The 26,605-nt window shown below is 35.3% G+C and overlaps 1 protein-coding gene across 2 annotated transcripts; it reads right to left on the bottom strand.

Moving 5' to 3' along the window:
• Positions 1-1,794: 1,794 nt before the first annotated feature.
• LOC142981755 (uncharacterized) lies at positions 1,795-23,757 on the bottom strand. 2 transcript variants are annotated; one of them, XM_076127855.1, is made up of 12 exons: positions 23,655-23,757; positions 16,466-16,642; positions 14,027-14,231; positions 12,401-12,587; positions 11,978-12,097; positions 10,375-10,549; positions 8,061-8,195; positions 7,090-7,221; positions 5,827-5,904; positions 4,478-4,624; positions 3,167-3,317; positions 1,795-1,973 (listed from the first exon to the last, which is right to left on the bottom strand). In XM_076127855.1, the coding sequence occupies exons 2-12, from the start codon at positions 16,640-16,642 to the stop codon at positions 1,834-1,836; spliced, it is 1,647 nt and encodes a 548-aa protein (XP_075983970.1). In that variant the 5' UTR covers positions 23,655-23,757; the 3' UTR covers positions 1,795-1,833. The 2 variants fall into 2 exon arrangements, with proteins under 2 accessions (XP_075983970.1, XP_075983969.1); XM_076127854.1 differs by lacking the exon at positions 23,655-23,757 and adding an exon at positions 23,082-23,196.
• Between the last annotated feature and the right edge of the window lie 2,848 nt (positions 23,758-26,605).

Here is a 26,605-nt window from a genome sequence, read left to right as displayed (position 1 = left end):
GTTTGATTATTCTGCCTAGATCTTAAAAAAAACTGTAACTGTATATTGTGTAGGTGTAGGTCTGTGCTTATGTAATTCGAAACAAAACGTTTGGATTGTAAGTGTACTACTGATTTAATAAGCAATATAAATGAATTATTACAATACAATATTAGGTTATCAGTGAAAAAAATCTAAGAACGATTTTTGAAATAATGAAAAAAAGCTTACCAACATAATAAAACGAAGGCTTTAGTCAGATGTAAGTTGTTATTCGTAATTAAGACTAGGTTACAAGATACCTAATTAAATTTAATTTGATATTGTATGTATGTCTTTAAATACGGCGAAAATACGGTTGTTTTTTTTCGAATTATAGCAGAATCTAGGACGTCATGTCAAAAGTTTTTCAATTTACAAGTCCAATGTAATGTCCACACACCTTAACATAAGAAAATTTTGTCGAAATTTCTAACAGGATTACGGGATAAGTTTCGTGACGGGACGCACCTTTGTACCGAACACTAATTAGGCAGCGCAACCACCGGCACCCCCTTAATTAAAGCGCTAAGCACATGGGCCATTATTACTGCATTCACTACACACACATAACTTCCTACCTTCAATTTAAAATCCGGTCATAACATCACTTGCTTAATAATCCATTGCGCGTTTTGTTCCCACCTCAACAATAGCACTTCGAACTTATGCAGCAATGGTTCAGGTATTTATAGAAGTGATAGTGGTTGGGTACCGTTTTGCGGTAACGATGAAAGACAGGGTGAATGCGGTGGTAAAAGGCCGGGTCTTCAAAAGACGTATAAATTTATTAGCGCGTGTGATTGCTACGTACATGCAAGTAAATTACTCTGTTGCTATACAGTCCTGATGAAACTACGTGTACTGAAATTTAACAATGAACAGCTTTTGCACAAGCTTAATCAAATAAGTTGTGATTTTCATGCCAACTGAAACTGAACGCGATTTTGATAAAAATTGTAAACTCTCCCCAATAAGTGATGATAATTTTTTTTTTCGTATAAAGTTTCATATAAAATAAGCAGATACAAAATTGTATTTACCTTCATATTATTATATTTACGTATAAACGAATATTGTTTTTCTTATAAAACAATGAAAATATTTAGCCAACTGTCCGAAATATGCACAAGACCTCTCAAGCATTAACTGTAGAGTTATGAATAAAATGCCTGACTGAAGTGTTTAACCAAAGTTCCCGGGTTCTTGCCCGGCGTCGGCCATGTTTGAATTGTAAATAGCCTTCGAGTGCTCGATATTTACATTGTGTTCAACAACCTCCGCAAGTTCGTGTATCAAAAGTTCCGAAGTTGTATTAATGATGCCGAATATAATTTGTTACCGTCATTAAGAAAGAAATGTTCCAGAAAGTTTGTTCCCAATTTGAAGAGAAGAAATTTTCTGTTTTTTTTTTAAGTTTTGTTCTGACGTGGGTTGAGAGGTCAGTGACTTGGCGATGGAAGTCAACATAGTTTCTTATTCCTGATCTAATTGGAATAATTAAAGTGGAAGTAATCCATCAATGTCTATGTTGAAACATTTAGTAAAACCAGTCACATAAAACGTTATTGAATCATTCTATAACGACCTGTACAATGTTTGTGTCACAGTATGTGGTTTTGAAATTCCTTTTTTCTTAAGTCAGTGTTTTTTATTTAATTCATATTATCTCCTGGTATCCTTAAAAATTTTCATCGCGCTTAAGATCCAATTAGCCATTTAGTATAACATATTTACATAGGTTCTAGGCAGGTTAAATTAATAAAACAGCTCATAAATAACAGTAAACAATTTAATAACAAAATCACTTAATATCTAATAACACTGTCCATTTTTGATGGCTTCTAATACAATCTTGCTGCACTCTTTTCTGTTGGTCTTCCCGGAGTGCGTGTGAGGGAGCGAGGGAAGGAATACGATGCCGCCGTGGAGACGCTTGTGTTCGCTCAGGTTTGCTGCAAAATGAATTTTATGTTAGTGGTGTAGAGTTAAGATTTACTTAACAAGAGAATTTAGAGCGAAGAGCGCGCTGCTTTCCCGCGCTTAATCTTGTACGCTCCCAAGAACGTGCGATAGAGTAAGTGTGTAAGGGCGGCTATTGACTAATTGATTGACGGATTAATGAAATGATTGCTTGAAATGCCAGATGACAGAGAGATGGAAAGATCGATCAACGCAACGATAATTGATGAGACTGAATGATCTAGTTAAATAAAAATGAATCCCCGAAAAGTATGTAGGCGCATAACTTTTGAACACCGAAACTTAGCCAGACAATTATTTCTTTAATATATTTTAACGGTCGGGTAAGGTTTGTATGGGAGACCTAAATTCCCACGGGAATCAACGGGAGAAAATTCAAATTCAAATCATTGTTTACCATTAAACGAGTTAAAAAAGACAAGAAAGCAATCGTGTAGCAGCCAAATACGATTACTGTCTATTACATGAACAATAACACCAGCCCAACCGTTAGTTATTTCAATAAACTGAACTAGCGAACAAAATGCTGCATTCTTTTCACTAAAATGCCTGACGTTCAAAATAAAAACGAAATAGAGTTAACATTTCAATATGTTTTGATATTTGTTTGCTGAAAGTTGGTGCGAATAACGCTGGGCAAACAATGTTACTGAAAATTCACTAAGAATTTAACTGAAATGTTCAACAATAGGTTAGTATGAGCAATATTATTTTACATATTTTGAAACTGGATGCTGTATTTTTTACTATTTACAAGGAATATGTTTGTAGAAAGGTTAAAAGCTCCGATTATGCAATTTGCAACCAAGGTTTTTAATATTTACGAGAATATTACTCATCATTTTGAAACAGGTGTCCTAGAGTAAATTAACATGCTGGGAAAAATACAAAACCTTAACAAGTAAAGTAGATGTCAGATACGCGATCCTGTTTACAGTAGTATGGCAACTACTAATTGAAGCTTCCACCGCGAAGAAATACCCTTCGTAATCATTATATCAGTTAAAAAACATCTCATTTACAGCCTCAAGATATTTTTCATCATTATCATCATCATATCAGCTAAGATGCATCCACTGCACTCCCATTCAATTCCACAACCCAGGTATCTGTGTATCAGCCCTAAAACAGCAAAGAAACTGGTCTATTACGAATTTTCTCTCACCATTAACAGCCTGGTGGATCTGTTCCCTCGTGACCTCAGCATTAGGTTGCTTCACTATAGCTGCAGCAGGTCCGTTGTCAGTCGCACATACTACGCTCTCATGTACCCCTGGTACTGAGAAGATTACGCGCTCTACTTCTTCTGGAGCCACCTGAGAGGAAGAAAGGATTATTGAGGAATGTTAAAGAATGTTATAGGAGCGTGGAGTAATAGACACATGATTTGAAAGAACTGGCTGCTGATGGAAGCTCGTGTAAAATTTGTTGAAAAGTTTAAGTTGTTTTCCTGAGTCAGTGAGGATGATTCAGTTGGCTCAGTAGTATTTAAAACAATTAATAAATAGCCAATACCAGTTGTCGTGAGCCAATCATCTTCAAAATAATAATGTAACTTTAAACAACTTTCAATCTTTAGTATCTTAATCAGTAAGCATACTATAAAGAAATAATTATGTTCCAATTATTTTCGCTATCTTAGGTAGCTCTTCAAAAATAGGTATCGCCGTATTTTCGCTTGCTAAATGGATCAAAAATGTATAAAAACTATTCAGTATTTTCGATGAAAAATCTTTAACATCGTTAAGCAATTTGCCTCGTCGTCGAAATATCGAATTATAATTCTTATACCTGAAATTTTCACTAATAAAGTTAGTGACTTTACGCCGTTATTCAGCGTTTTTATAAAGACTTCAGAAATCTTTCATTTTGTTATTAATTCAATTAGAAGTTGTCAAAATAATATTGAAAATTGGTTTAAGACCTTTAAATATTCGGTTTTGAAAGATTGTTGAAAGAATTAGTTCTTTCAAAAAACTTTCAGAACCTAATATTTTCAATTACTGTAAACATTTTTCGTAACAATTCTATTGGAGTAAATAACTATTAATTTTGTTTTTGTTGCGATAAATACTACAACCTGTTGCTTTAGACATCGGTTTTGTAACTTTTTGTGAATACTTACAAATTGGATTAGCTTCGAATGGACGGCTAACGTCAAGTTCGTACATTTTTACTTTTTTCTTTTTACACTATATATTATCAAGTTACGTTAGCTACGTTAGCTACGTTATAGCTAGATTTTTTTAAAGCTGTCGTGCTATATTAAAAGATCTTATTGTTACAAAAAGCATCTTTTCTGAAATCGCATAAATACATTTAAAAAAGACTAAAATTTTTCTTTCTTTGATTTTCAAACGTCTTACTGATATTACCGGTCTTTAAAGAAAACATGACGAATTAATGAGAAACGACTCCAACTCGATGTGAGTTGGCTCAAAAATTAACTCAACCAAATAAAAGATCTTGTACAAACCTGGCACCCCTTGTACTTGAAGCTGAACTTCATTCTGACGACGAAGGCGAGCCTCTCATTCTCATCCACGTGGAACTGGTCTCCGGTGATGTACCAGCCGTCTTCCGTGAACGACTCCTGGTATGATGAGTCGTTCTTGTGGTATTTCTGGAGGAAAGGTGAAGGTTTAGTTGGTGATGGCGAAGGCGGAGCTAAATATCTATACTAATATTATAAAGCTGAAGAGTTTGTTTGTTTGTTTGTTTGAACGCGCTAATCTCAGGGACTACTGGTACGATTTAAAAAAATCTTTCAGTGTTAGACAGCCCATTTATTGAGGAAGGCTATAGGCTATATATCTTCACGCTACGATCAATAAGAGCAGAGTACCAGTAAAAATGTTACAAAAACGGGGGGAAAAATCACTCTTTCTCTCTAATGTGACGCAAGCGAAGTTGCGCGGTTCAGCTAGTGTTGTATATTATACCAAGACTTTTATACTTGAAAGCTTAGGTAGAAGTATTATTCTGGTGGGAGAGTCCCTCACTCCACCCAAAGCAGGTTTAGCTTTATGCATTAGCCACGTTAAAAAAATGAAGTATAATACAGCCATGTTTCGCCATTAACAAAGTCTTCTTCTTATCGTATGGTTAGTGGTCAACCTAGTGTCAAAGTTGTTCCGGCCGACGCTCAGTTCAAATACCACTATGCGGTCACCCATCTATGGAATGACCGCGCCAAGGGTTAACCCACAGATCGTTTACCGACCGGTGAGCGCAACTGGCTATGGGCGTCTCATTATTTACAAAGTGAGTCTCATGTGATAGGAGCATGTTGCCATTTACCGGGCATGCTACCAAACTCCGAGCTACTATCGAGAAACATTCTAATATAGATAAGAAAAAACTAATAATACTTCGCACGCCCCGGGAATCGAACCAGTGAACAGCAGTTGGTTACATTATCCACCGCGCCATAGACAGTCATAAAAAAAATATTTTAACATTCTTAGTTTGATTAGTACTTGTAATATGTTTGTGTAATGTACAGATAGTGACTTTTTGCCATGTTGATTTATAGTGATGAAAGTACTATATGGAGCAGGAACTTTGTGATCATAAATTATACTAAGAACCAAGTGTAATTGCAAAGCATTATTTGAAACTGTGTTGCACAGAAAATCAAAACGGTTGTAGTGATAACTTTTGTATTGCTATCTTTAAATTAATCAAATAATCTTTCAGAACACGTCAAGTTCGTGTTAAGTTCATAAAATAAAGCTCTAATCTAAGCAGAATTAAATCGTTATAGCTTTGATCTTTGAAGTAAGATTTCTATAAAATGTTATAAAAGCACTGAAGTAATGTTACCTTGATAACACTGGCGCCCTTCACCCACAGCTCTCCGGTTTGGTTTAATCCAAGCTCCTTGCCGTTCTCGTCTACGATCTACAAAAATATTAATTTTATAGCCAAAAAACTAAGTGAACCTAAAGCAGAACTACAGGAAAATTGAGTGTGTTTTTTTACGAATGCGAGAAAAAATCTGGAAGTTAAATTAGCCTAATGTGAATTTCATTTAACGTTTTCATAGTCGAAGCAATACATTGTTTCTAAAAATATTAATAAGTCACGTTTAAGCAGCCATGCACTGCATAGGAGCTATAATGTAGTGGTAAAATGAGATACACAATAGGGATGTTGTTGTAATGGGTACTCAACTGAAAAATGTAGTAATTTTTCTAAAATATCACACAATAATTTATGCACGTGTAATAAAATTGAAGAGAAATGCTTTGACGAGAGAAAGCTATCGTTCCCAACATTTACTGAATTATTTGTATTAACCAATAAGATTACTTATTTCGTCAATACTTAATATTTCCACGAAAACCCTTCAACATCCTATCCTGAAAGCTCTAATATATACTCGTTTTCAGGCCTTAGTTCTAAGATATTTTTATTAAAAGAGTAAAGCAAGCCTAATGGGCGATGAAAAAGCCCTGTATTTCCCTCATTATTGTTATATTTTGAGGTAGTCTTTATTATCTTAAGGTAAATAAAGGTTATTTTGTTCTAAGAAAGGATTTATTAGTATTTGCTATAAGTATATTGGGTATTTGGTTCATAGAATATGAATGTAGTATTCGTACTCTCTTTAATTCCTAGTATTATCTTTTCAATTCCTTATTCATATTTTATATGCAAAAGTCTGTCTGTCTGTTTGTCTTTTACACTTTAATTATTTTTTTAGCTTGCCCCTCTTCAGTTGATTCCCTCATGCTGAAGATCATGACTCCTTCTGACTACATATTCAGTCAATAATTTGTTTCCGATGATCGTGTTTAGCTTTCTACCCAACCCATTTATATGATTTTTTGTATGGAGACAATTGGAGACTCGAAATCAAATATAAACTTCATTTAAAGCTTCTAAAGGCTCATTTAATAGGTGAATTTCTTTCGCGTGATGAGCCACCCGGGTCAGCTACTATCAGGTGAAGAAAACACGATCAATAGCTTTGTTTAGTAACGTAATAGTTAGTTAAAAATGAGCCCAGAAAACATCAGCACTTATATTTTCTCCTGAAGGTTATTGGCTCCATTGTAATTGACCTATAAACACAATACATACCTTATAATACAAAGAGTTGATGACCCATCCGTTGGATTTGAAGGGCGCATCTTTGTCAGGTATCGCGATGAATCCTTGCGCCTCGGTGCTGCCGTACCCGTCGCACAAACGAGCTGTCTTTGGTAGCTTGTGCTTAAACATATGCACTTCGTTTTACATTGTGTATATTATTTGTATGTTTGTTAACGGCCGTTTTCAATTCCTTATCTGTTTCGTGGTCATTTACCGAACGCTGAATAATATCGTATGTCCTCAACAATCAAAAATTGGGTCTAATGACGTACTTTTCTTGTTTTTGGCAATATTCGTTCATCTTTTTAACCGACTTCAAAAAAGGAGGAGGTTCTAAATTCGACTGTATTTCTTTTTCTCTTTTATACCTCATAATTTTTTATTGTAAAACCTTATTAGCTAACAAAATGTTTTTGTTTGAGTCCGCACTGAAGCTTGTTTTCTACAGTCTTTAGTCAATATTATCAAGTCGAAAGTCTGAGCGGAGACCAACTGCAGACATTCAAGAAAATTAAAAGTAACATAATATTTTGTTTTATGCATTTTCCCAGCAAGAGCCAGCCTTAGTAAAAAAGCAATTGGAAAAACTGCAGCAATCTAAATGGGAATCTTAACAGGGAAGCATTTGTTTTCAATAGTATGACGTCATCTAAATTTTCTGGTAGTGTACGGCTTGTCCTATAACATTTGAATGATACATTGATACTAATATTACAAATATGATTGTGTTTTTGTCTATACCACTTTCAAGTTAAAACAATGCTTGTTAATTTCTTGATTATTACAATTCTTGCTGCTAACACTAAGGCCACCGATCAGTTTAGCACGAAAAAGTCCTTTACACATTAAACAAAAATTATTCTCTACGGTCGTCGATAGCGAGACATTTCCAGCTAATAAATAACTGGTAGGTAATATCCCTTTACCCAAATGATGATTCACATTTAAGTATGACTTACTTGAAAAGCCTTCATAAGATCAGGCGAGGCGGGTGCTCCAAGTAGAGTGACAATCTCCAGTGACGTCAGCTGGTCTGGTCTTATAGCTGGGACTAGGGCGCTGGCGAACGCTGGAGCGAAGAACGTCCATGTTGGCTGAAACAAAACACATTTTAATAATATATGGTTTATCTATTTGCATCTGTATCCAACTAAAAAATAATCACTTTCACAGATTTGATTTCGATTTCATTCTTTTTATAGTTAATATTTTGCCTGAAACGGAAACATTTGTAATGTTCTTAGTAAAACGGTCCATCGTCTGCTCTGGTCGGTATTTAAAACCTTTATTAAAAAACATTGATAACAGTGACATGACATGATTTATAATATATGGCTATAATCTTCAGAAAAACCATTGCAAAAATTTGTGCTTATACTGAACTAATTACTTTCGGTTCACATTATAGCAGCATAAAATATAACGATAACAATTATAATTCCAGCCAAAACGACCTTTTAATCAACAGTTAATATTCTAGAAAGACCTAAAGTTGTAAGCGGTGAAATGATCGTGAAAACTGTCATTAATATAAAACGTGATGCCTCCTCAGATATAACAGTTATCAAAGTGTTAAACACAGCTTACTATGTCGTTGTCCACGCCAATGATAGTACATACTAATTACTAAAGATTGGAGCCCACTGGCGGCATAAGTACGAATAAAAAGTAACAACAATTATGTGGTAAAAATTTCAATTAGCCTCAGGTATTTCAACACTCTCACTTGCACCCAGCATGTGAGAATGCTTTAGGAACAGATATTTCGTGTTGAGTTTGGGTCACCTGAGCATTCTTCGGGATGCTAAAGTAGTATTTGGTATTTAGTAGTTTGGTATAAGATACTTGCGACTCATACTTGTCGATAGTCTTTGTTTAAATGAAGATATCTCAGCTTGCGTAAAAACGCTATGGCATTCCAAAGAATACTACGGTTAACTTTACTGTGCACTACTGCACTCCTAAGGATGCTAAAGAATTCAATGTGCCGTCAGTGAGCGCCAATCTTAAAGGTACTAGAGAAATTCTGGAGCAATTGCGAACCGTTGAATGACTTCAACAAAGGTTAATGTAGGATTAAATTTAGGGAGCTCATTTGAGCAGATCGTTGAATTAATTTAAACTAGACCTCACTGACTTAATATTAGTGTTAATTTTTAGTTGGTTACGTGACAAGTAGTCGTAATTGAAGACAGCCGCGGCATGAAATCCGGTAATAAGTTTTTAAAGATAATTTTCATATGCAATATTTATTAAAATCCTATGTAATTCTGATATATAGGTATAATTATTGTAACAAATTAAATATGGTACAACTAAAACCAATTGAGGACTCTGAGCCAAACGAAATTTGGACAATTTAAATCACGCCTTTGCCCAACCTTGACTGTCCCACTGCTGGCCTACTAGTAAAGTAACTAGTTCATGAACATCTAGATATTGTCAATTCAGTTAAATTTCCAGAACATACAACAAATGACATCAAAGCACCAGTTTTCTAATCTCAATCAAACAACATCCTCACAGTATCCATAAAAGCAAGATTGCTTCAACTAATTTGATTTGAAAACCTCTTCCGCATACATTTGGCGGTCATAATTCAATGGCGAACAATAAAAGATCCGCCTTCCTCCAGCCTTTCTCTGTGGACGCAGATGTAGGTAAGTAGCTTTTAAAAATACTCCCCCTTTTTGGAAAACTGAAGAACGCGAAAATAGGCGCCTTGGCTAAAGCGATGCAATGCACTGAAGATTTAGTGAATATTATTTTAAGATTTAGGAGTAACTTGGATTTGACTGGATTTTATAAAATGTGAAGGGACTGAGCGGTAGAGTATGCGGCTGAAAGCTCTCGAGTTCGATTCTTCGTTCAGGACATGTGTTGAGTTTTCCTAGTCTGTATCTGAATATTTTTTTATCGCAAACCGGAGGCTACCGTTATATGGCTATTGGTTCGCTCCATATTTATCGAACATTTCAAATAGCGACAATTAAAAATACTCCACATATAATTTTACAAGCTTGTTAGTAGCAAATATCATTAGAAAATAATAAATAAAATAAATTTAACCCCTTACTGTCCCATTGCTGGGCAAGGGTCTTCTCCCGTAATGAGGGAAGGGTTAGGCCATGAGTCCACCACGGTGGCTAAGTGCGGGTTGGGGACTTTGCATGCCATCAATAAAAGTGTTAAACAAATTTAAGGCATGCAAGGTTTCTTCACCTTTAGAAAATAAATATAATAATTATAATTAAAACAAAACATCTTCCTTACCCTGAACTTCTCGATCATCTGGGACACATTTTCCACGGTGTTGGGCTTGGGTGAGATGAGCACTGGTATGTGGTACACCACGCACGTGGTGATCATCATGGTGAAGGTGGCCCACTGCAGGCTCGTCAGGATCATTACTTGAGCAGTTGGCGTTGGGAACTTTGTGTGGTATGCCCTGGAAAGTGAGGCTGTTTTAAGTTTAAGTAGTAGATAAACACAGGACCAACTGAATTTGAATTGGGCTGAGTATTAGATATTGCTTGATTTGCTTCGAGCGAATTTTAAATCAGATAAATAATTAGCGCGTTAACTTGACAAATATTACACGGTTTTTTTGTAGGCAATTTATTCTAGGCACTACTTTAGCTTTTACAAATATACGACGCACTTGTAAAGCCTATCACATGGTTATCGTGTTATTTTATACATGCAATCTATACTAATATTATAATTTGAACGCGCTAATCTAGGGAACTACTGGTCCGATTTGAAAAATTCTTTCAGTGTTAGATACCCCATATATCGAGGAAGGATATATGCTATATATCATCATGCTACGACCAATAGGAGCTGAGTACCAGTGAAAAATTTTACAAAAACGGGGAAAATTATGATTCTCTTATGTGACGCAAGCGAAGTTGCGCGGGTCAGCTAGTAAATTATACAGGGATAGGCAGAGACCCAAAAAACGCCACTTGTCAAATTATTTATACACAAGACCGCCGCGCGCCGGTTAAAAAGCACTGTGCTACTACTACGTAATTTTCATTACCGATATGATGTGTATGTCTTTCTAGTGCATCCCCTTCCAGAGCGATTCTATTTTTACTTTATCAATTATAAACTCAGTATAAATGTTAAAAGAGATATCTTAAAAAAAATAACGAAATCACGTCTAAAGTTAGTGTCAGAATAAAGAATATCCCGAACATAAAGGTACGAACGTCACATTAACCCGCAAAAAGTAAATGAAAAATTGTATCCGCCAAAAAAGCGGGTATTTTTTAAGATATAAAGGTCCCGTGGAAGGATTATCCGGATATAATTTATGAAGGTAACGCCCTAGGATTTACTCAACTGCTATTTTATTAATTTCACCTACATTCTAGTAGAAAATGTAATAATGTTGGTTGTTTATCTCTAGTTATAAATCACTGTATGAAGTAAGGCTGTATTATTTAATGGTAAACGATGATGGATATGACACGTTAGTATGATATACGGGTATCTTTTGGTATTCAGACTAATGTTGCGAGGGGGTTAATGGTTGACTTTTGATGGAATATAAATTAATATGAGAGATCTATTTTTACTATGGAATATGCAATAAAAAATATATCTCTTTTTTAGTGTTTGTATTTTCATAAGATATTTTGGCGCATGCTTGCATTATTATCAGCTAAACTTTTTGGCTAATTTCACTTGCTCCAATGGCAAAAGAAAGCATTGCATGAAAGTCGTGAATTCATATTATTAATTTTCATTATTTCCTTTCTTCTTCTTTTTAATCCATTACTGTCCCACTGTTGGTCAAGGATCTCCTCCCAAACGAGGGGAGAAATTTTTTCATTCCAATATTTGAAATGTTATGTAATATACTTACCAAACGGAAGGTAGTTGTGCAACTGTTCCTCTGTGAGATAACGCAGCCGCTTTGGGAAGACCGGTGGAGCCGCTCGTCGGGAGTAAGAGTACGGTTTCATCTAAATCCGCGTCTTGTACTCTGAGGATGAAGAATTAACTTTTACATGAGACTTTTCAGTATACAGTGTACAGTGTAGTTGTATAATAAATACAAACAGGGAAATCATTTTGAGAGATTTTATTATAACGTAATAGGAAGCCAGGAAACTAAAATATATTTATTAAAAACACTCTCCGGGCTTGCTATTTTCGACCCCATGACTTCGTGACAGGTTGTCGCATCACTCGGATTCAGAGACAGCCAGTCCTATTGAGTCAGCACGCGACGGCCAGTGTCAAACACCAAACGTGTCTTGAACGTATTAATACATTTAAAACTTACTGAAAACTATTATAATCATCACTGTTCCCAGCGACAAACGCCATCAGATGCTCAGGCTCATTCACCACGAAGATGGTGGGGTTGATGTCGTCGGAGCCTTTGATGGAGTCCTGCAGCACTTCGTGATGCTCCCGGTCGTAGAACACGTAGGAAGGCTCGATGAGGTTCAGGAAGTGGGTCAGCTCGTCTGAGAGAAGAAAGTTAAAATTTTTAGTAGTTACCTAGTCGCTAGTTACAAACACATATTATTCGTGGCAATTTTTTTATTGAATATGACGTTCTGGAGGAGACCCTTGGCCGGTGGGACAGTAATGGGCTAAAAAAAGAAATTACTACATTCCTAGCACAATTGATTTAAAAAAAACTACTCCCGTATTAAGAATTACTGTTGTGTCGCGGGTACTTTAACAAACATACAAACAACGGACACATAGTACAACCAGACTCGAAACAATTAACAAACGTACAAATAATTGTCCTGTGTGGTAATTGAACCCACGACCTCCCGACGCAGTGGTAGCGGCGTGGCGACCGAAACCACTGCGCGATGGAGGTGAATGTAACGTTCGGGATTGAGACCCTTGTCCAGTGGGACAACAATGGGGGAAAAAAAATACTAGGTTTCTGGCACATTTTAAAGTTATTTACCATCAGACATATTTTACTATCAATAACCTTGCATTTCGAGACATTAAGATTTGCTTACACGTGTGACACGATTGACATATCAATTTGATAAAACAAGTGTGTAACATGATGTAATAGTCAGCTGTTGTTATAGGCTTACTGCAGACGCTACTAATATGATTATCGTGAGAGTATAATATATCCGTTACCCGTTTCTTCGTAACTTAGAAACAGACCAGCAATTTTATTGATATTAGCTACTCTAATCAAATAATGAAATAACTCTATGATAACAGTCGGTTCGGGCGGCTTGAACAACTTTGACACTAGGTTGACCACTAACCATACGACAAACAAACAAACATCAAATAATTGACTGACATAAAAAACGGACAAACATTATAATGAAATCCTAATATATTTTTGTAAATTACTCACTGTATTGGCTGTAAAAGTAATATGTTAGGTAAAAGTTTTAGCGCCAAGGCGTAGTAACAAATGAATGGTAAAAATATTGTCGGCTCGACATACTATCATTATATAAAGTAAAGTCAAGTTTTTTTAAGACAACTCCCGCACTAAGAATTGCTCTTGTGTCGCGGGGACTTTTACAAACATACAAACAACGGACACAAAGCACAACCAGACCCGAAACAATTATTTGTGGATCGCACAAATAATTGTCCCGTGTGGGAATCGAACCCACGACCTCCCGTTGCCGTGGTATCGGCGTGGCGACCTAAACCACTGCGCCACGGAGGCAGTCAGTGCAGCAATATACCTATGCTTAGATCTTTAAAGCCACGCAAAGGAATTTGATGTGTTTTTTTCTTATACATAGGGTGAATTAGGTGGATGGTTTATGTGTAAGAGTAATAAGGGTTTTTTTTGTAAAATAACTGTTTAAACCGGGTGAAACCGGGACGGGCCGCTAATGTTATCATATACTTAGGTGCGGAAAACATTCTGGCTGGTATAATAATAATATGAAGGACTCACAGACAGTAGTATTAGGATCCATCAGGAAAGCCTCAATGCCTGCAAATATTACTGCGAAGTACACCACAGTCATGTGTTGGTGGTTTCTCATCAGCAGCATCACTCGCTTCCCTCTCGCACCCGCGGCCAGGAGAGCACGGGCGAGCGAGACGGCACGCTTCAGGAGCTGCTCGTTTGTGATCACTTCGCCAGTTGCTCCATTGGTCTTGGGAAAATGAGATGAATATTAAATAAAATTGTGGGAAATGGGAAAAAGGAGTGATTTTATGTTAGTACTAGCTGACCCGCGCAACTTCGCTTGCGTCACTTAGGAGAATGAGTCAAAATTTTCCCCGTTTTTGTGAAGAATTTTTCAAATCGGACCAGTAGTTCCTGAGATTAGCGCGGTCAAACAAACAAACAAACAAACAAACTCTTCAGCTTTATAATATTAGTATAGATGTATGTTTGAATATGGTCAACATTAGCCATTCTTGGTTTGAGTTATATCTTGTTCCTTCCCACGAAGATTGATAGAGTCAGCTACCTCATAATATTGAGGTAGCTTTTCTATGTGTCATTTGCATTTATACTTTCAAATTTTATATACTTTTATCAAATTGGAAAGTGATAAGTTCGTATTTCTTTGGGATCGTATTTTGGGTGTGTCAAGATAACAACACTGTCCAGACTACAGAAGCTTCTGATAACTGTATCAGCTGTCAATCGTTGACTGCATATTATTTGCAGATAACGGTCACTCACTATGCATGTGTTTTTATTTATTTGCGAAGTATTTATCTCTAAAAGATTTTCCAGAATGACTCGGCACATTTACTAAATGTTTCACGTTTTTAAAAATGCATTGATGTATCAAGTATGTAGGATTTGATTTTATGCATTTCTGCCCTTAGAAGTTTTTTTAGCGTTTTACTGTCCCAATGCTGAGCAAGGGTCTCCCCCCAAACGATTGAGGGGTCAGGCCGTGAGTCCATCACGCTGGCCAAAGGTGGAATATACCTAAAACTAACTTCATTAATAGTTCTTGTGTACTTAACTACTTGAAACTTTTTAAGGCCTACCTAAGCCAAAAATACCTAACATTTTTGGAACTTTTTAGGCTTAGCTAAGCCAAAAACCTACCTAGTTAATAACTTTCACCTTTGCATTGCAGTTTTTCCACCGAATATTAGATAGATAGTTGGAATAGTTCCAGTTCTGCGTTGTTCCGTGACGAGGGGACGCAATTCGTGACGCCAGCTGACATCGATACAGTTCGCTACCTACACCTATGATGGAACTATCGTACTACTAGTTATTTGGCAGGACTCCGCATGCTTTAATATTCCATTCCGAATTTCAGCCGGCCAGGTGTTAATTTTTAAAGAGTGTGTGTTTGAAACTAGGTTTCTCATCTCATCACTCATGCAAAATGTCATTAAGATTTGGGTTTGGTTTAGCGGTATGGATATTATTTAGTATGGACGGTCTATCGTGCTATTGGTAGGTTAATAAATTCTTATATTTAAATTGCAACGGATCTTAAACGCGACTGAAAATTGAAAGTTATTAGAATTACATTGACCGTGGTCGTGGGCTGACTGATTAATAAATTCTAATAAAATAAAACAAAGTAAACATTAGGTCCAAGGCTTGGTTGTGTGTGCTAATAACTTTTGTACTAATTGACACCAAATGGAAATTTTAAACACTTGTCAGATAAATATGAATAGACTAGCCTTCTTAAAAACCAATTTAAATATTTACCTACACCGTGTCCTACAGTCTCTCAGATAACAGACAGAACTATATTTGTTTACACCATTCACCAATCAAAGACACATCCGATGCCACAGGCATTGATCGTACATAATAATATTAATAGATATTCCAATGAGCGGCCCACGTAGGTACATCATCGCGGCTGTACGGACAGACTGACAAGATTATGAGCTTAGTGTCGATGTGCCGCGGACGACTACAGCCGCAGGATTAAGCCGACTGACAGATGACATTTGGTATACTGTTCAATTTACTGTTCAGTGGGAATTAGTATTGCCGACAATTTCCGGTCATTATAAAAGTTAGAAAGGAAATTAGGAAATACTGATTAGAATTTCTGAAAACGGTGCTAGAACTTGGGTAGTTGCTGTTTTTTTAAGTAAGGTAATGAATATCGAATATACAGAAAGCTGCAGGGTCGATCGTGTTTACTTTGTACGATGGGAGAAAAATAAAATCTTAATGTCTATATCCAAAAAAAATCTGATACGTGAATATATGATCCAAAAAAAACATGTACAAGACCTATTCCCTTACAACTTGTGTTTTTTTCTATTTTTCATAATTTCGTAAAAGTTTATATGGGACCATTTTTGCACTGAAATCGTATTCAAGATGTAATATTACTCTTGATATAATACTTCTCAGTATGTGTACATAATTTACAAAGATATTTACCATGAAAACACCCTCTGGCTGTCTCTTCAAGCAGTGGAACATTAATTGAGCGAGGGAGACATTTTCCCTCTGCACTACATCGGGTTTGATTCCCCGTTCGAGCAGCACTTCGTCGAAGATTGTGTCCAAGTACAGCTGAGCAGCTGTGGGCTTTCCCCTCACTACTGTGTGGGACATCTGGAAAAGGGAGAAAAGTTTATAAAGTTTAGTTTTGAAACGCTGGCTAATTATCACTGTTTTATTAGCGTGGATTCAGAATTAGATGCCTTCGTGGCGCAGTGGTTAAGGTCACCACGCCGCTACCATTGCATCGGGAGGTCGTGGGTTCGATTTCCACACGGAACAATTATTTGTGCGCCACAAATAATTGTTTCGGGTCTGGTTGTGCTCTGTGTTCGTTGTTTGTATGTTTGTAAAAGTCCCCGCGACACAAGAGCAATAGGGAGCTGTCGTTTTTTTTTTGAATAAAAAAAAATAAAGATACTACCTATAAATCTAGTTTGTTATCGAAATTGAGATTTAATTCGAATCTAGCTAATTTAGTTACATCAAGTCACTAATCTTCTTCTTTGCCTTGTGTTTATCCCTTATGTGGGTTCGATACAGTACGCTTTTTTTTATCAAAAATGTGTCTTTACAAAAATATTATGCAAGTTATTTAAAAGTAGCGTTTAATTTTCATAATTTATAATCTTCTAGAGTATTATTAAAACAAGTAAATAATTGCTCGCAAATTTGTTAAATGAAAATCTAAATTTAGCTACTTCATTGACCAAACGTTAATAAAATCATGAATGTCTGAGTTCTCAATAACTGGATATCAATCTTAGAATTGAGTAACAAAGTAATTGTATCAATAAATAATGCGTAAGAGATTGAAATGGTACAAATGACTGAGCATCTCATCTATTATTACAATCATTTTCGTTTAAGGCTTATTCACAAGGCCTGCTTTTTTAAACGCGCGGTTAAGGCGTTTTAAAAATTTTGATATATGCAGATGCATATTTTGTTCTCACAATGGCATGTTCAGGGCTAATATTAGCAAAGATCATCTTTTCAGCCACACACAGCAACGCGCGTTCATATACCGCGCGTTTTTGTTGCAATATGTGTGCCGTGTGAATAGGCCCTCGATATTACTCAGAGTAAATAGTTTGTTTTATGACTATTTGATTTATATTTGACTGTACATAGTTATTATTTAGAGGCACTTAATATGGTTCACTTATTACATTGAACTTTGAGTCAGCTTTATAAAGTTTATATTATTATTTATTTGTTAATACTTTACTGTCTGGTAACATAATTATACCTAAGGTATTCAAAAACATTTATTTTACTGTCGCCTTTCGCATAATTTTCATGACTTGTATAGCAATTAAGTGTATCTTAATTAACTCGTATGACGGAATATTTTGCTTTTTAGTTTATTTTGTTCATTAACGTGTTAGTAAATATTAAATATATTTGATAAAATTGATGAAGAAAATATATTGACTGCTAAAGGATTGAATTCCGATCTAAAACACTATGATTAAAATTTTATTGTAATTATTTTGGGCCACATCTTAAATTAAATCAAATAATATACTCATGATTTCCAGACGAAAAAGTAAAAAAACAGTACTTTATGTCTTTATTTGCGTTACATAAATCCTCTTTATCAGTCTATCCAAGATATTTTTTCACAAAAACCTTATTCATAAAATTGAATAAAAAGATAACTCGCTTTTTCCTATTCGCAAAGTCTACTATAGCCTAATAGCCTCGAGTAATACATTCTACAACATATATACTTGGGTCCGAACGAAGAATCATGCCTCGGGGAGCAGACATTTTTTGATAAAGACAAAAACCTCCCGAGCGAGCTATTTTATGTTGAAGTACGCGTGTTTAATATTTAGGAGTTGAAATGAAATTCGTTTCATTGATGGACGTGTTTTTTTCAGGCTTTTTCAGTATTTAGGTCTTTTACAGCCTTATTATATTTTGGTTTTACTACCCCTTAAGTCTTTATACTATCGCGTTTTTATGCATAATAAATACTAGGCTAGGCTGATTGATTGATCTTACAAAACATTATCTGAAATCTGATGATAATAAGTAGAGAATATTAAATCTCTTGCATTTCGACAAAATTAAGAGTTGACACTTGAGGCTATTATCTCTACATATACATTGATAATATCGGTCACCTTTACAAGTGGTATTTGTACAGATTTGTTATACATTTTCTGATAGAGATAATATTTGCAGACGTACCTATAAACTTTGTACCTATCCAAAGTTTGTAGGTACGACTGCAAATCGAGTGCAAAAAATTATACCTATTATACAAGCAAAAAAAATATCGATGCTTATATTTCCTACAATTGAGGAGCACATGGCAATTAACATTAACAACAGCCGCACGCATCGATCTTTGAGGTTAAGCTACGCTTGCCGAGGTTATTCTGTGGATGGGTGACCATATCACATATCGATTTCCTTCGTGTTCCGGAAGGCACGTTAAATTTTCGGACCCGGCTGTCATTTTCAAGGATCTCTGACAGTCGGATGCTTGAAAATCTGACAACCAGTCTTACCGAAGGGTATCGTGTTATAACCCAGGTAGCCTACTTCAACATAGTTCGTGAAAGAAAGGCTAGGCTCAAGAAAGATATTCTCTACGATTCTAAAAAGAATCATATTTTTACTAAAGCCTTGTTAAAATTATTTTTAAATACGATCAATTTTAATAGAAATTATCATGTTTTAGTTAAGCCAATGTAATTAGCATTTGTATATAAATTAGAGCAATGAATCGCGGTTATCAGTTAACTTTGTTCTATAACCCGTCATTAGTTGAAAGCGTATAAAAGCTGATAACTATCAAATATGTTTATCATATCGGTATCAGTTAATATGTTATCTATTAGTTAGTAATCAAATGCAATGCAAATAAACTAAATGATTTAAAATTTCAGCAGTTACTTCTGTTCTGTGACTACCATCCTTGAAGAATTACGAGTGTTAGAGTCAAGGTAATTTCATATTTTCAGAATATTTACAACCACGACTGAATCAAGTAGAAAATAAATTTTAAAACATTAAATTCTGACATTTTGAATACATTTCGTGACTAATATTCACTCGCCGGCAGCAACCATAAAATATAACGATTCAGTATTTAACGGCTATTATACTATATTTGTTATGCACTAGGAAAAATATATAACAAGAAATTTATACTTATTTTTTTGGCGTGACGAAACAAAACATGTGGTACTCAAGGCCAAATCATTTATTTTTAGAGTTAACTTTAGAATGCCTGAAGTTCAGGCGCAGATTACACCATCAATTGTAGGCTAACTGCCTTCCTTTTGAATTTCCGTATTTTTTGACATCATAATATTAACGCAAAAGTTAACTCACTTATTAACGCAAGTACATGCATAGAATGATATTTATATTGTGAACTTGCATTTTACCTACCTTTACAAAATCCCACAATCTTCTAACACACTGATAACAGACGGAAGGTTTGTACAAATTTTATCAAAATTGGGCATTGTTGTTATATTAGTATGACGGATGTAGAGCTCTTCTCAGGCACTCTTATCTATTCATTATTCATACCTAAAAATTTACTCTAAGTAAATACCAATCTCTTATAATCTGGACTCAAATCACGCTCTCCCTTACTTAATAAACATTCAAGTTGACAATCTTTCTATGCATCTATAATATCTTGAAGTAATGCATTATTCTTACAGTGAATTACTTGAGCTCCGAGCCACAGAGACTAGAATGCGAATGTAATGAACTCACGATTATAAATCTCTAGTGCTTGCTGGCAAAAATAGTAATTCACGTTTCGAGAAACTCCTACCAGCAGCCTTGTAATATGGAAACTGGTTAAGGTGGCGCAAATGGTTTGCAATTAAGATAGAGTTTATTTGTTCATTGCAAATGTGCGAAAAAGTTAAGAGGAATGGTTTTGGATTTAAAAAATTAAATTGAAATTACTTGACAAGACAAAAATGTAGTATAGACGTGAATGAAGCAAAATAAGTCTATAGGGAAAGCAAGTGGCGATCTTCGGTCTTTAACTACCCCTTGAGAAAAGTGCTATTTTATGTACAAATTTTATGTATAGGAGGATATTTTAGGGGATACTAGCTGACCCGCGCAACTTCGCCTGCGTCACATAAGAGAGAATGGGTCAAAAAAATTCCCCGTTTTTGTAACATTTTTACTACTACTCGGACCGAAAGTAGTTCCTGAGATAAGCGCGTTCAAATAAACAAACAAACTCTTCAGCTTTATAATTTTAGTATAGATTAGTATGTATGTGCAGAAGTGCTAGGGGATAAAATACATCTTTAAATTTCTTGCTTATATATTATAACCGTGACATACTGTATTGTTAATATAATCAGTGGTCCCTGACCTTACCCATTAAGTCTTCGGGTTATCTTTGCTATTCTGAACCGCAAATTGAATATCTGATAAATATCTTGCTTGAATAAAAAACAATTAAGTAGCACAAAATGACGATAAAATTGTTTGTTGCAGGAATGTGAGATAACCAAATATTGATCTTACAGATTGAAATAATTTTTTGCCATGTTATGTTTATTATATTCTATATTCTATTATATATATATATATATAACTAGCTGACCCGCGCAACTTCGCTTGCGTCACCGAAGAGAGAATGGGTCACAATTTTCCCCGTTTTTGTATCATTTTTCGTTGCTACTCCGCTCCTAATGGCCGTAGCGTGATGATATAGCCTATAGCCTTCCTCGATAAATAGACTATCTAACACTGAAAGAACTTTTCAAATCAGACCAGTAGTTCCTGAGATTAGCGCGTTCAAACAAACAAACAAACAAACTCTTCAGCTTTATAATATTAAGCATAGATTAGTATAGATATTCCGAACTACTTAATAATTTCCTAAATTGAGTGCAATGGACGAGATTGGAATCCAAGACCTCTAGACCGCAAGATGCATTAACCTGCTTCCACCGATTTTGAACTGAACATAAACATTTGTAATAATAAACTCTATATAGTGTAATACATCTACTGTCGTATACAGTGCAGTTTATAGTTCTAAGTGTAAAAGCAAACAGAACTGTTTGTTCGTAAACACCGCAATGTTTGCCTCACAGCATTTCTATAGAAAATATTAGCTCTAGGTGAACAAATAAATACTACTGCTTACGTCACAACGGTAGCTAGAAAATAATGTCACGTATCTTTTAATATAAAGAGTGGTTCGGACTATAATTGAATGGCTTATTTATAAAATGAAAATATTGTCCCACTGGCTTGGCTCTCCTGGAATGAAAGTAGGAGCCCTCGTGGTGTCTTAAAAGTTAGGTCTTTAGTCTACCTTCCACGTGGGTGTGGGTCTATGCGGAACGAGGACGTTGATTTTTTTATCAAACTGTTTAAAAATCTCTAGTATGTAGCTTTTAACGTTTTTCTTCGCTGTTGGCACAAGAATAAATAAATAAATGAAACGGAATACGTAAAAACCTAAATGAATCTACTAAGTAATAAGTTACCATATTTTTATGAACATGAAGTCATCATACATGCATATTATCATCCCTTGTGTCATAAGGGTAGACAGAAACTAGAGAACACTACCAATAATAAGAAAGAAGTTAATGTTATTATTTAACTAAAGTTAACAGAAGAAAAATCTGAAGTAAATATGAATAGATAATTTCATTTTAACAAGTCTATCTAGTTACTTCTAGTCCTAAACCTCAGGTTTATACTACTCAATTTTTGCAAACGGAAAATACCAACCAAATTAGTTTTTCCGAGAACAAAACCTATCTCTGCTAGTTGAATTCTTAGAAAAACTAATTTGGTTGAAAATAGTGGTTTACATACACCATTAGTTTTATTCTGAAGGTTATTTGTAACCCATAACAACCGAAGTTAGGGTTGTAACCACAATCTGGCGAAGGGTCTAAACTTTTGGATCACTGAGACCCACTGACATTCATGAACTGAACTGTGCGTTGATTTAATTGGATTATATGCGCATTTGAAGGCTTTTGTTATAGTGGATCCTTGGATAAAATAGTTGTTGGGTATTTGGATGTTCTTTTGTGGGAAAAGGCGAAACTATTGAATGTGATTCTCACACAAACTAACTTTTGACAGATTTTCCGGTTGTGTGTTTTTCATGTTTATAAATGTTTCACAGTGTTATTATAATATAGAAAAAAAAACAAAATACATGTCGGACATCATTTTTCTGGTTGTCAATTACTTTGGGAGAGGGAGAAAGAATTAAAATATTATTTCGATCTAGAGTTGATAGTGTCCCAATCCCGAAAACGTAGGTATTCAACATTTTTACCGAGCTAAAATGTTGCGCGAGCTATCTGATTTCATTCAACTGGTATTTTTATTACTATAAAGATTTTTGGAGTTGCTCTTTTGGTTACCACTGATAAATGCTCAAGACAAAAATAACGTATGAGGTCTTATTTAGTTCCATTTTAATATAAATATTTCTGCTTTTACCTATTTACTACTTTATTTGCATTTTTATGAGAAGATTAAACATTAGTTCACATATCAATAATAAACGTTTTACCTTTTAAATCACTTATTTCCCACACAATATAAAACTATTATAAACCAGTATATCTAGAACAGTGTATAGTGATAAAATTGGCGTGAACTCGAGACAGTTGGCAAGTGACTGACTCATTATCAGTCATATGTAGTCTTATGTACAGAATCTTTTAGGCATTACTGGTGTTTGTGGCGCGGAGATTACACTAGCAGTTTTCTATTTAGGGTTCCTGTTATTTAATAAAATCATATTTTTTACAAACATAATACTACGCCTGTTATACCCGAAGGAGTAGGTTGAAGTGTATAATCGACCCCGGAATCGAACTCTAGACCTCCTGGTTAACAGCCGGCCGCACATTTCCGACCGCGCCACACAAACAGTTAATTTTTACAAGTGTTTATTATAACGTTTCTTTTTCTGTTTTGTTTTTTCTCTTTTCTAGGTTTCTGTAACTGCCTACCCCTACGGGAAAAAGGGGTGATTTGTGTATGTATGCAGTTTTATTATAAAATATTGAAAAAACATTACATTAAATACACAAGTTAGTATAAAAAATCATGCAGGACTAAACGCTAACACGCATTTTACCTTGAAATGCCTGTTGTTTCGGCGCGGGTTCCACTGGCCGTGGTCGCAAACTAACTGTAGCCGTTGTCACACCTGCACCATTTCCGTATAATATTTGATAGTAAACCTTGAAAAAATATTACGAAAAGAAAGTAACATATATGAGACATTTAACAAAGTTTTGCTTTTTTTGTTTGTTTTAAGCATTTACTACAATAAGTCCGTTAAGTATCTAGATTGTAACGAAAATATAAGTGATATTATCTACCAAACTATATAATAAAACATATATTTAATTAGTATATAGTATCATACCTGATATAAAGCTAGGTGTAGGCGATGTGTGAAATACCACGTTTCATCATAACAAGTCAGTCCTATAGAATAGGTGGTACGCCTATTGGGCACCACAGACACACTCCGGGCTACCAATGAGTTAAATAGTCTAATATAAATGAGAGAGGACCAATAGCTCTTTGCCCGACCCGGAAATCGAACCCGACAATTCATGATCAGCAATAGGATACTCTAACCACCGCGCCACAGAGGCAATCGTACATTGATAGAAACTAGAAACTCTTGCATGGAAAAACAGGAGATTTCCGAGAAACCGTCGCTTTACCACATGCAATATTATTGTTTATGTTTTGTGGATAACACGTACATATTTGAACGTGCATCATACATCCATTCCTTATGTGATATACATTTCAAGGAAATCACGATTAGATATTTGTATAGTTTTCCGTAAAGTCCATCTACATTATAATTATGGCTATTTATAGTTCGCTGTTTGTCAACACTATGAAGTGCCTGTTTACTTCACTTATAAGTGTATTCGCTCTTGAGATTAACTGCTTGAAACAGGTAATGAACATTTTATACACAAAGTGCGAGCTTACGCCGGCTTATGTTCTGACTTTTCACTTCATGACAATTAAAATCCGTCTATCCGTTGAGGAGCAATAATACCACAAACAAAGGCTTTATTATAAACGGATAATTGCTAAAATTTCGTTTGTCTCTTATTACAATTCTATCCGTTATAAAATGACGGCGGAACTATGGTACAAGAATATAAGGCTTGCTTATGGTCATAAACGAGTCTTTAGCGAAATATTTAATGCAATTTCGTTCCAACCACAGACATCTATACCTACTGTTCTATACAAGTGATAACATCAAACTGTTGAACATCTCCAAACTTTAGAGTACATGCTATAACTTAATTTCGGTAGTGCTTAACTGTAAAATTAAACGTTTAATCATGTAAAACACCTTCAGGCGATTGGCACAACTTTGAAAATACACAACTTACAAGAAAAAAAAATCCTATCTTATTCATATCTATTAAGGGTCTCCTCTCGTAGTGAGGGAGGGGTTAGGCCTTGAGTCCACCACGCTGGCCAAGTACAGCTTGGGGACTTTACATGCCCTCAATAAATGTATGAAACCAATTTTAGGCATGCAAGGTTTCCTCACGATGTTTTCCTTCAATGTTGGAGCATGTGATAATTATTTTTAATACACACATAACTTCGAAAAGCCATCGGTGTGTTGCTACGGGTTCGAACCTGCGACCACTTGCGTGGGAGGTGTCTATTTATACCACACGACTATCACTGCTATCTTACTTGAAGAAAAAAATCGTGAATTGGATTACAAAGATTAGGATCGGTCAGACATTGTAAAGACGTTTTCTGTTGCACAATTATTAAAATAGGATTGCAACATGATTTACGATGTAGACTTAAATAAAATGATACAGTATATGATACAAAAAGATCTCAGTTATTAAGATAAAAGATAATGGTCGGTCGTTATGTGCTTCTGCGTGACGTGGCATATACTATGTGTGAGATGGAAGTGCTAAAGATTGTATAAATTTGAGTTCTTTTACGGTGTTATATTACTAGATTGCAACACACACACAGTATATAAAAAAAATATTTGACAAAGGATCTTTAATTATATTAACTTCGTGCTTAGTAAAGTCAGACTTCCGGTATCTATATAAATAAAAATGGATCCCAGAATGTGTCGCTAAACGCAAAACTTGAGAAATGATGTAGATAACAATGCGGCTAACTCTTTTTGTCATATTTTCTATTCGGTATAGCGTCACCAAGTAGGTATGTCATTTGTTTTCATTTAGTCAAAAAGTATAGTGTGTCTATACTAGTCCATAACATATTACAGATAGGATATTGAAAACGGCCACATAGCAGCAAGTGTTCGACGAAAATTGACTACATATAAAAGAAAAACCACTTAAATCAGTTCCCCTACTAGCAGTAAACTAATTACAGCATCGTTTCAGGAACTCATTACATAACTCACATCGCAGTGAGAGCTATTTACTTATTACTTGGCATTTACATTTTTATTTCTGTTCCCTGTGCGGCTTTTAGTGAGCTTTTGGTAATGGTTTTCTTTATTTTTTATTAGTCCAAATTCTGATAGTAGTGTTATTTTTAATTAAGTTTGAACCGTCCCGTAGATTTTTTTTTAAAGGCACTTGCCGCAGTAACCATTGTTCTTGTGTCACGGGGACTTTTACAAACAACGGACACAAAGTACGATCAGACCCGAAATAATTATTTGTGGACCGCACAAATAATTGTCCCGTGTAGGAATCGAACCCAAGACCTCCCGACGCAATGGTAGCGGCGTGGTGAAATGGATTTAATTAAATCTTTCTCGAGAATTACTCTACCCATTCTGGAAACTGCAAGAAAATCTGTTTAGTAGATATTGAGTTTATAGTGAACATACAGACGGACAGACGCCAGAGGCGATTGTTACATAGTATGTATAGTCTGACAACTTAGTAGAAAGCTTTACCTAGATTTTAATACATGATTTATTTAAATTTATTTTTTATAGAAAAATGTATGACTGATCCACGAGTGGTATATCGGGTCTGTTTGTACTCTGTCTACGATATTATGTTACTATTATCTTCTCGAGAC

The sequence above is a fragment of the Anticarsia gemmatalis genome, chromosome 20 (assembly GCF_050436995.1).
Source record: "Anticarsia gemmatalis isolate Benzon Research Colony breed Stoneville strain chromosome 20, ilAntGemm2 primary, whole genome shotgun sequence".
In the NCBI taxonomy this organism is placed as follows: Eukaryota; Metazoa; Arthropoda; class Insecta; order Lepidoptera; family Erebidae; genus Anticarsia; species Anticarsia gemmatalis.
Note: the sequence above shows the minus strand (reverse complement) of the source record. Positions and strands in the feature narration are given on the sequence as shown.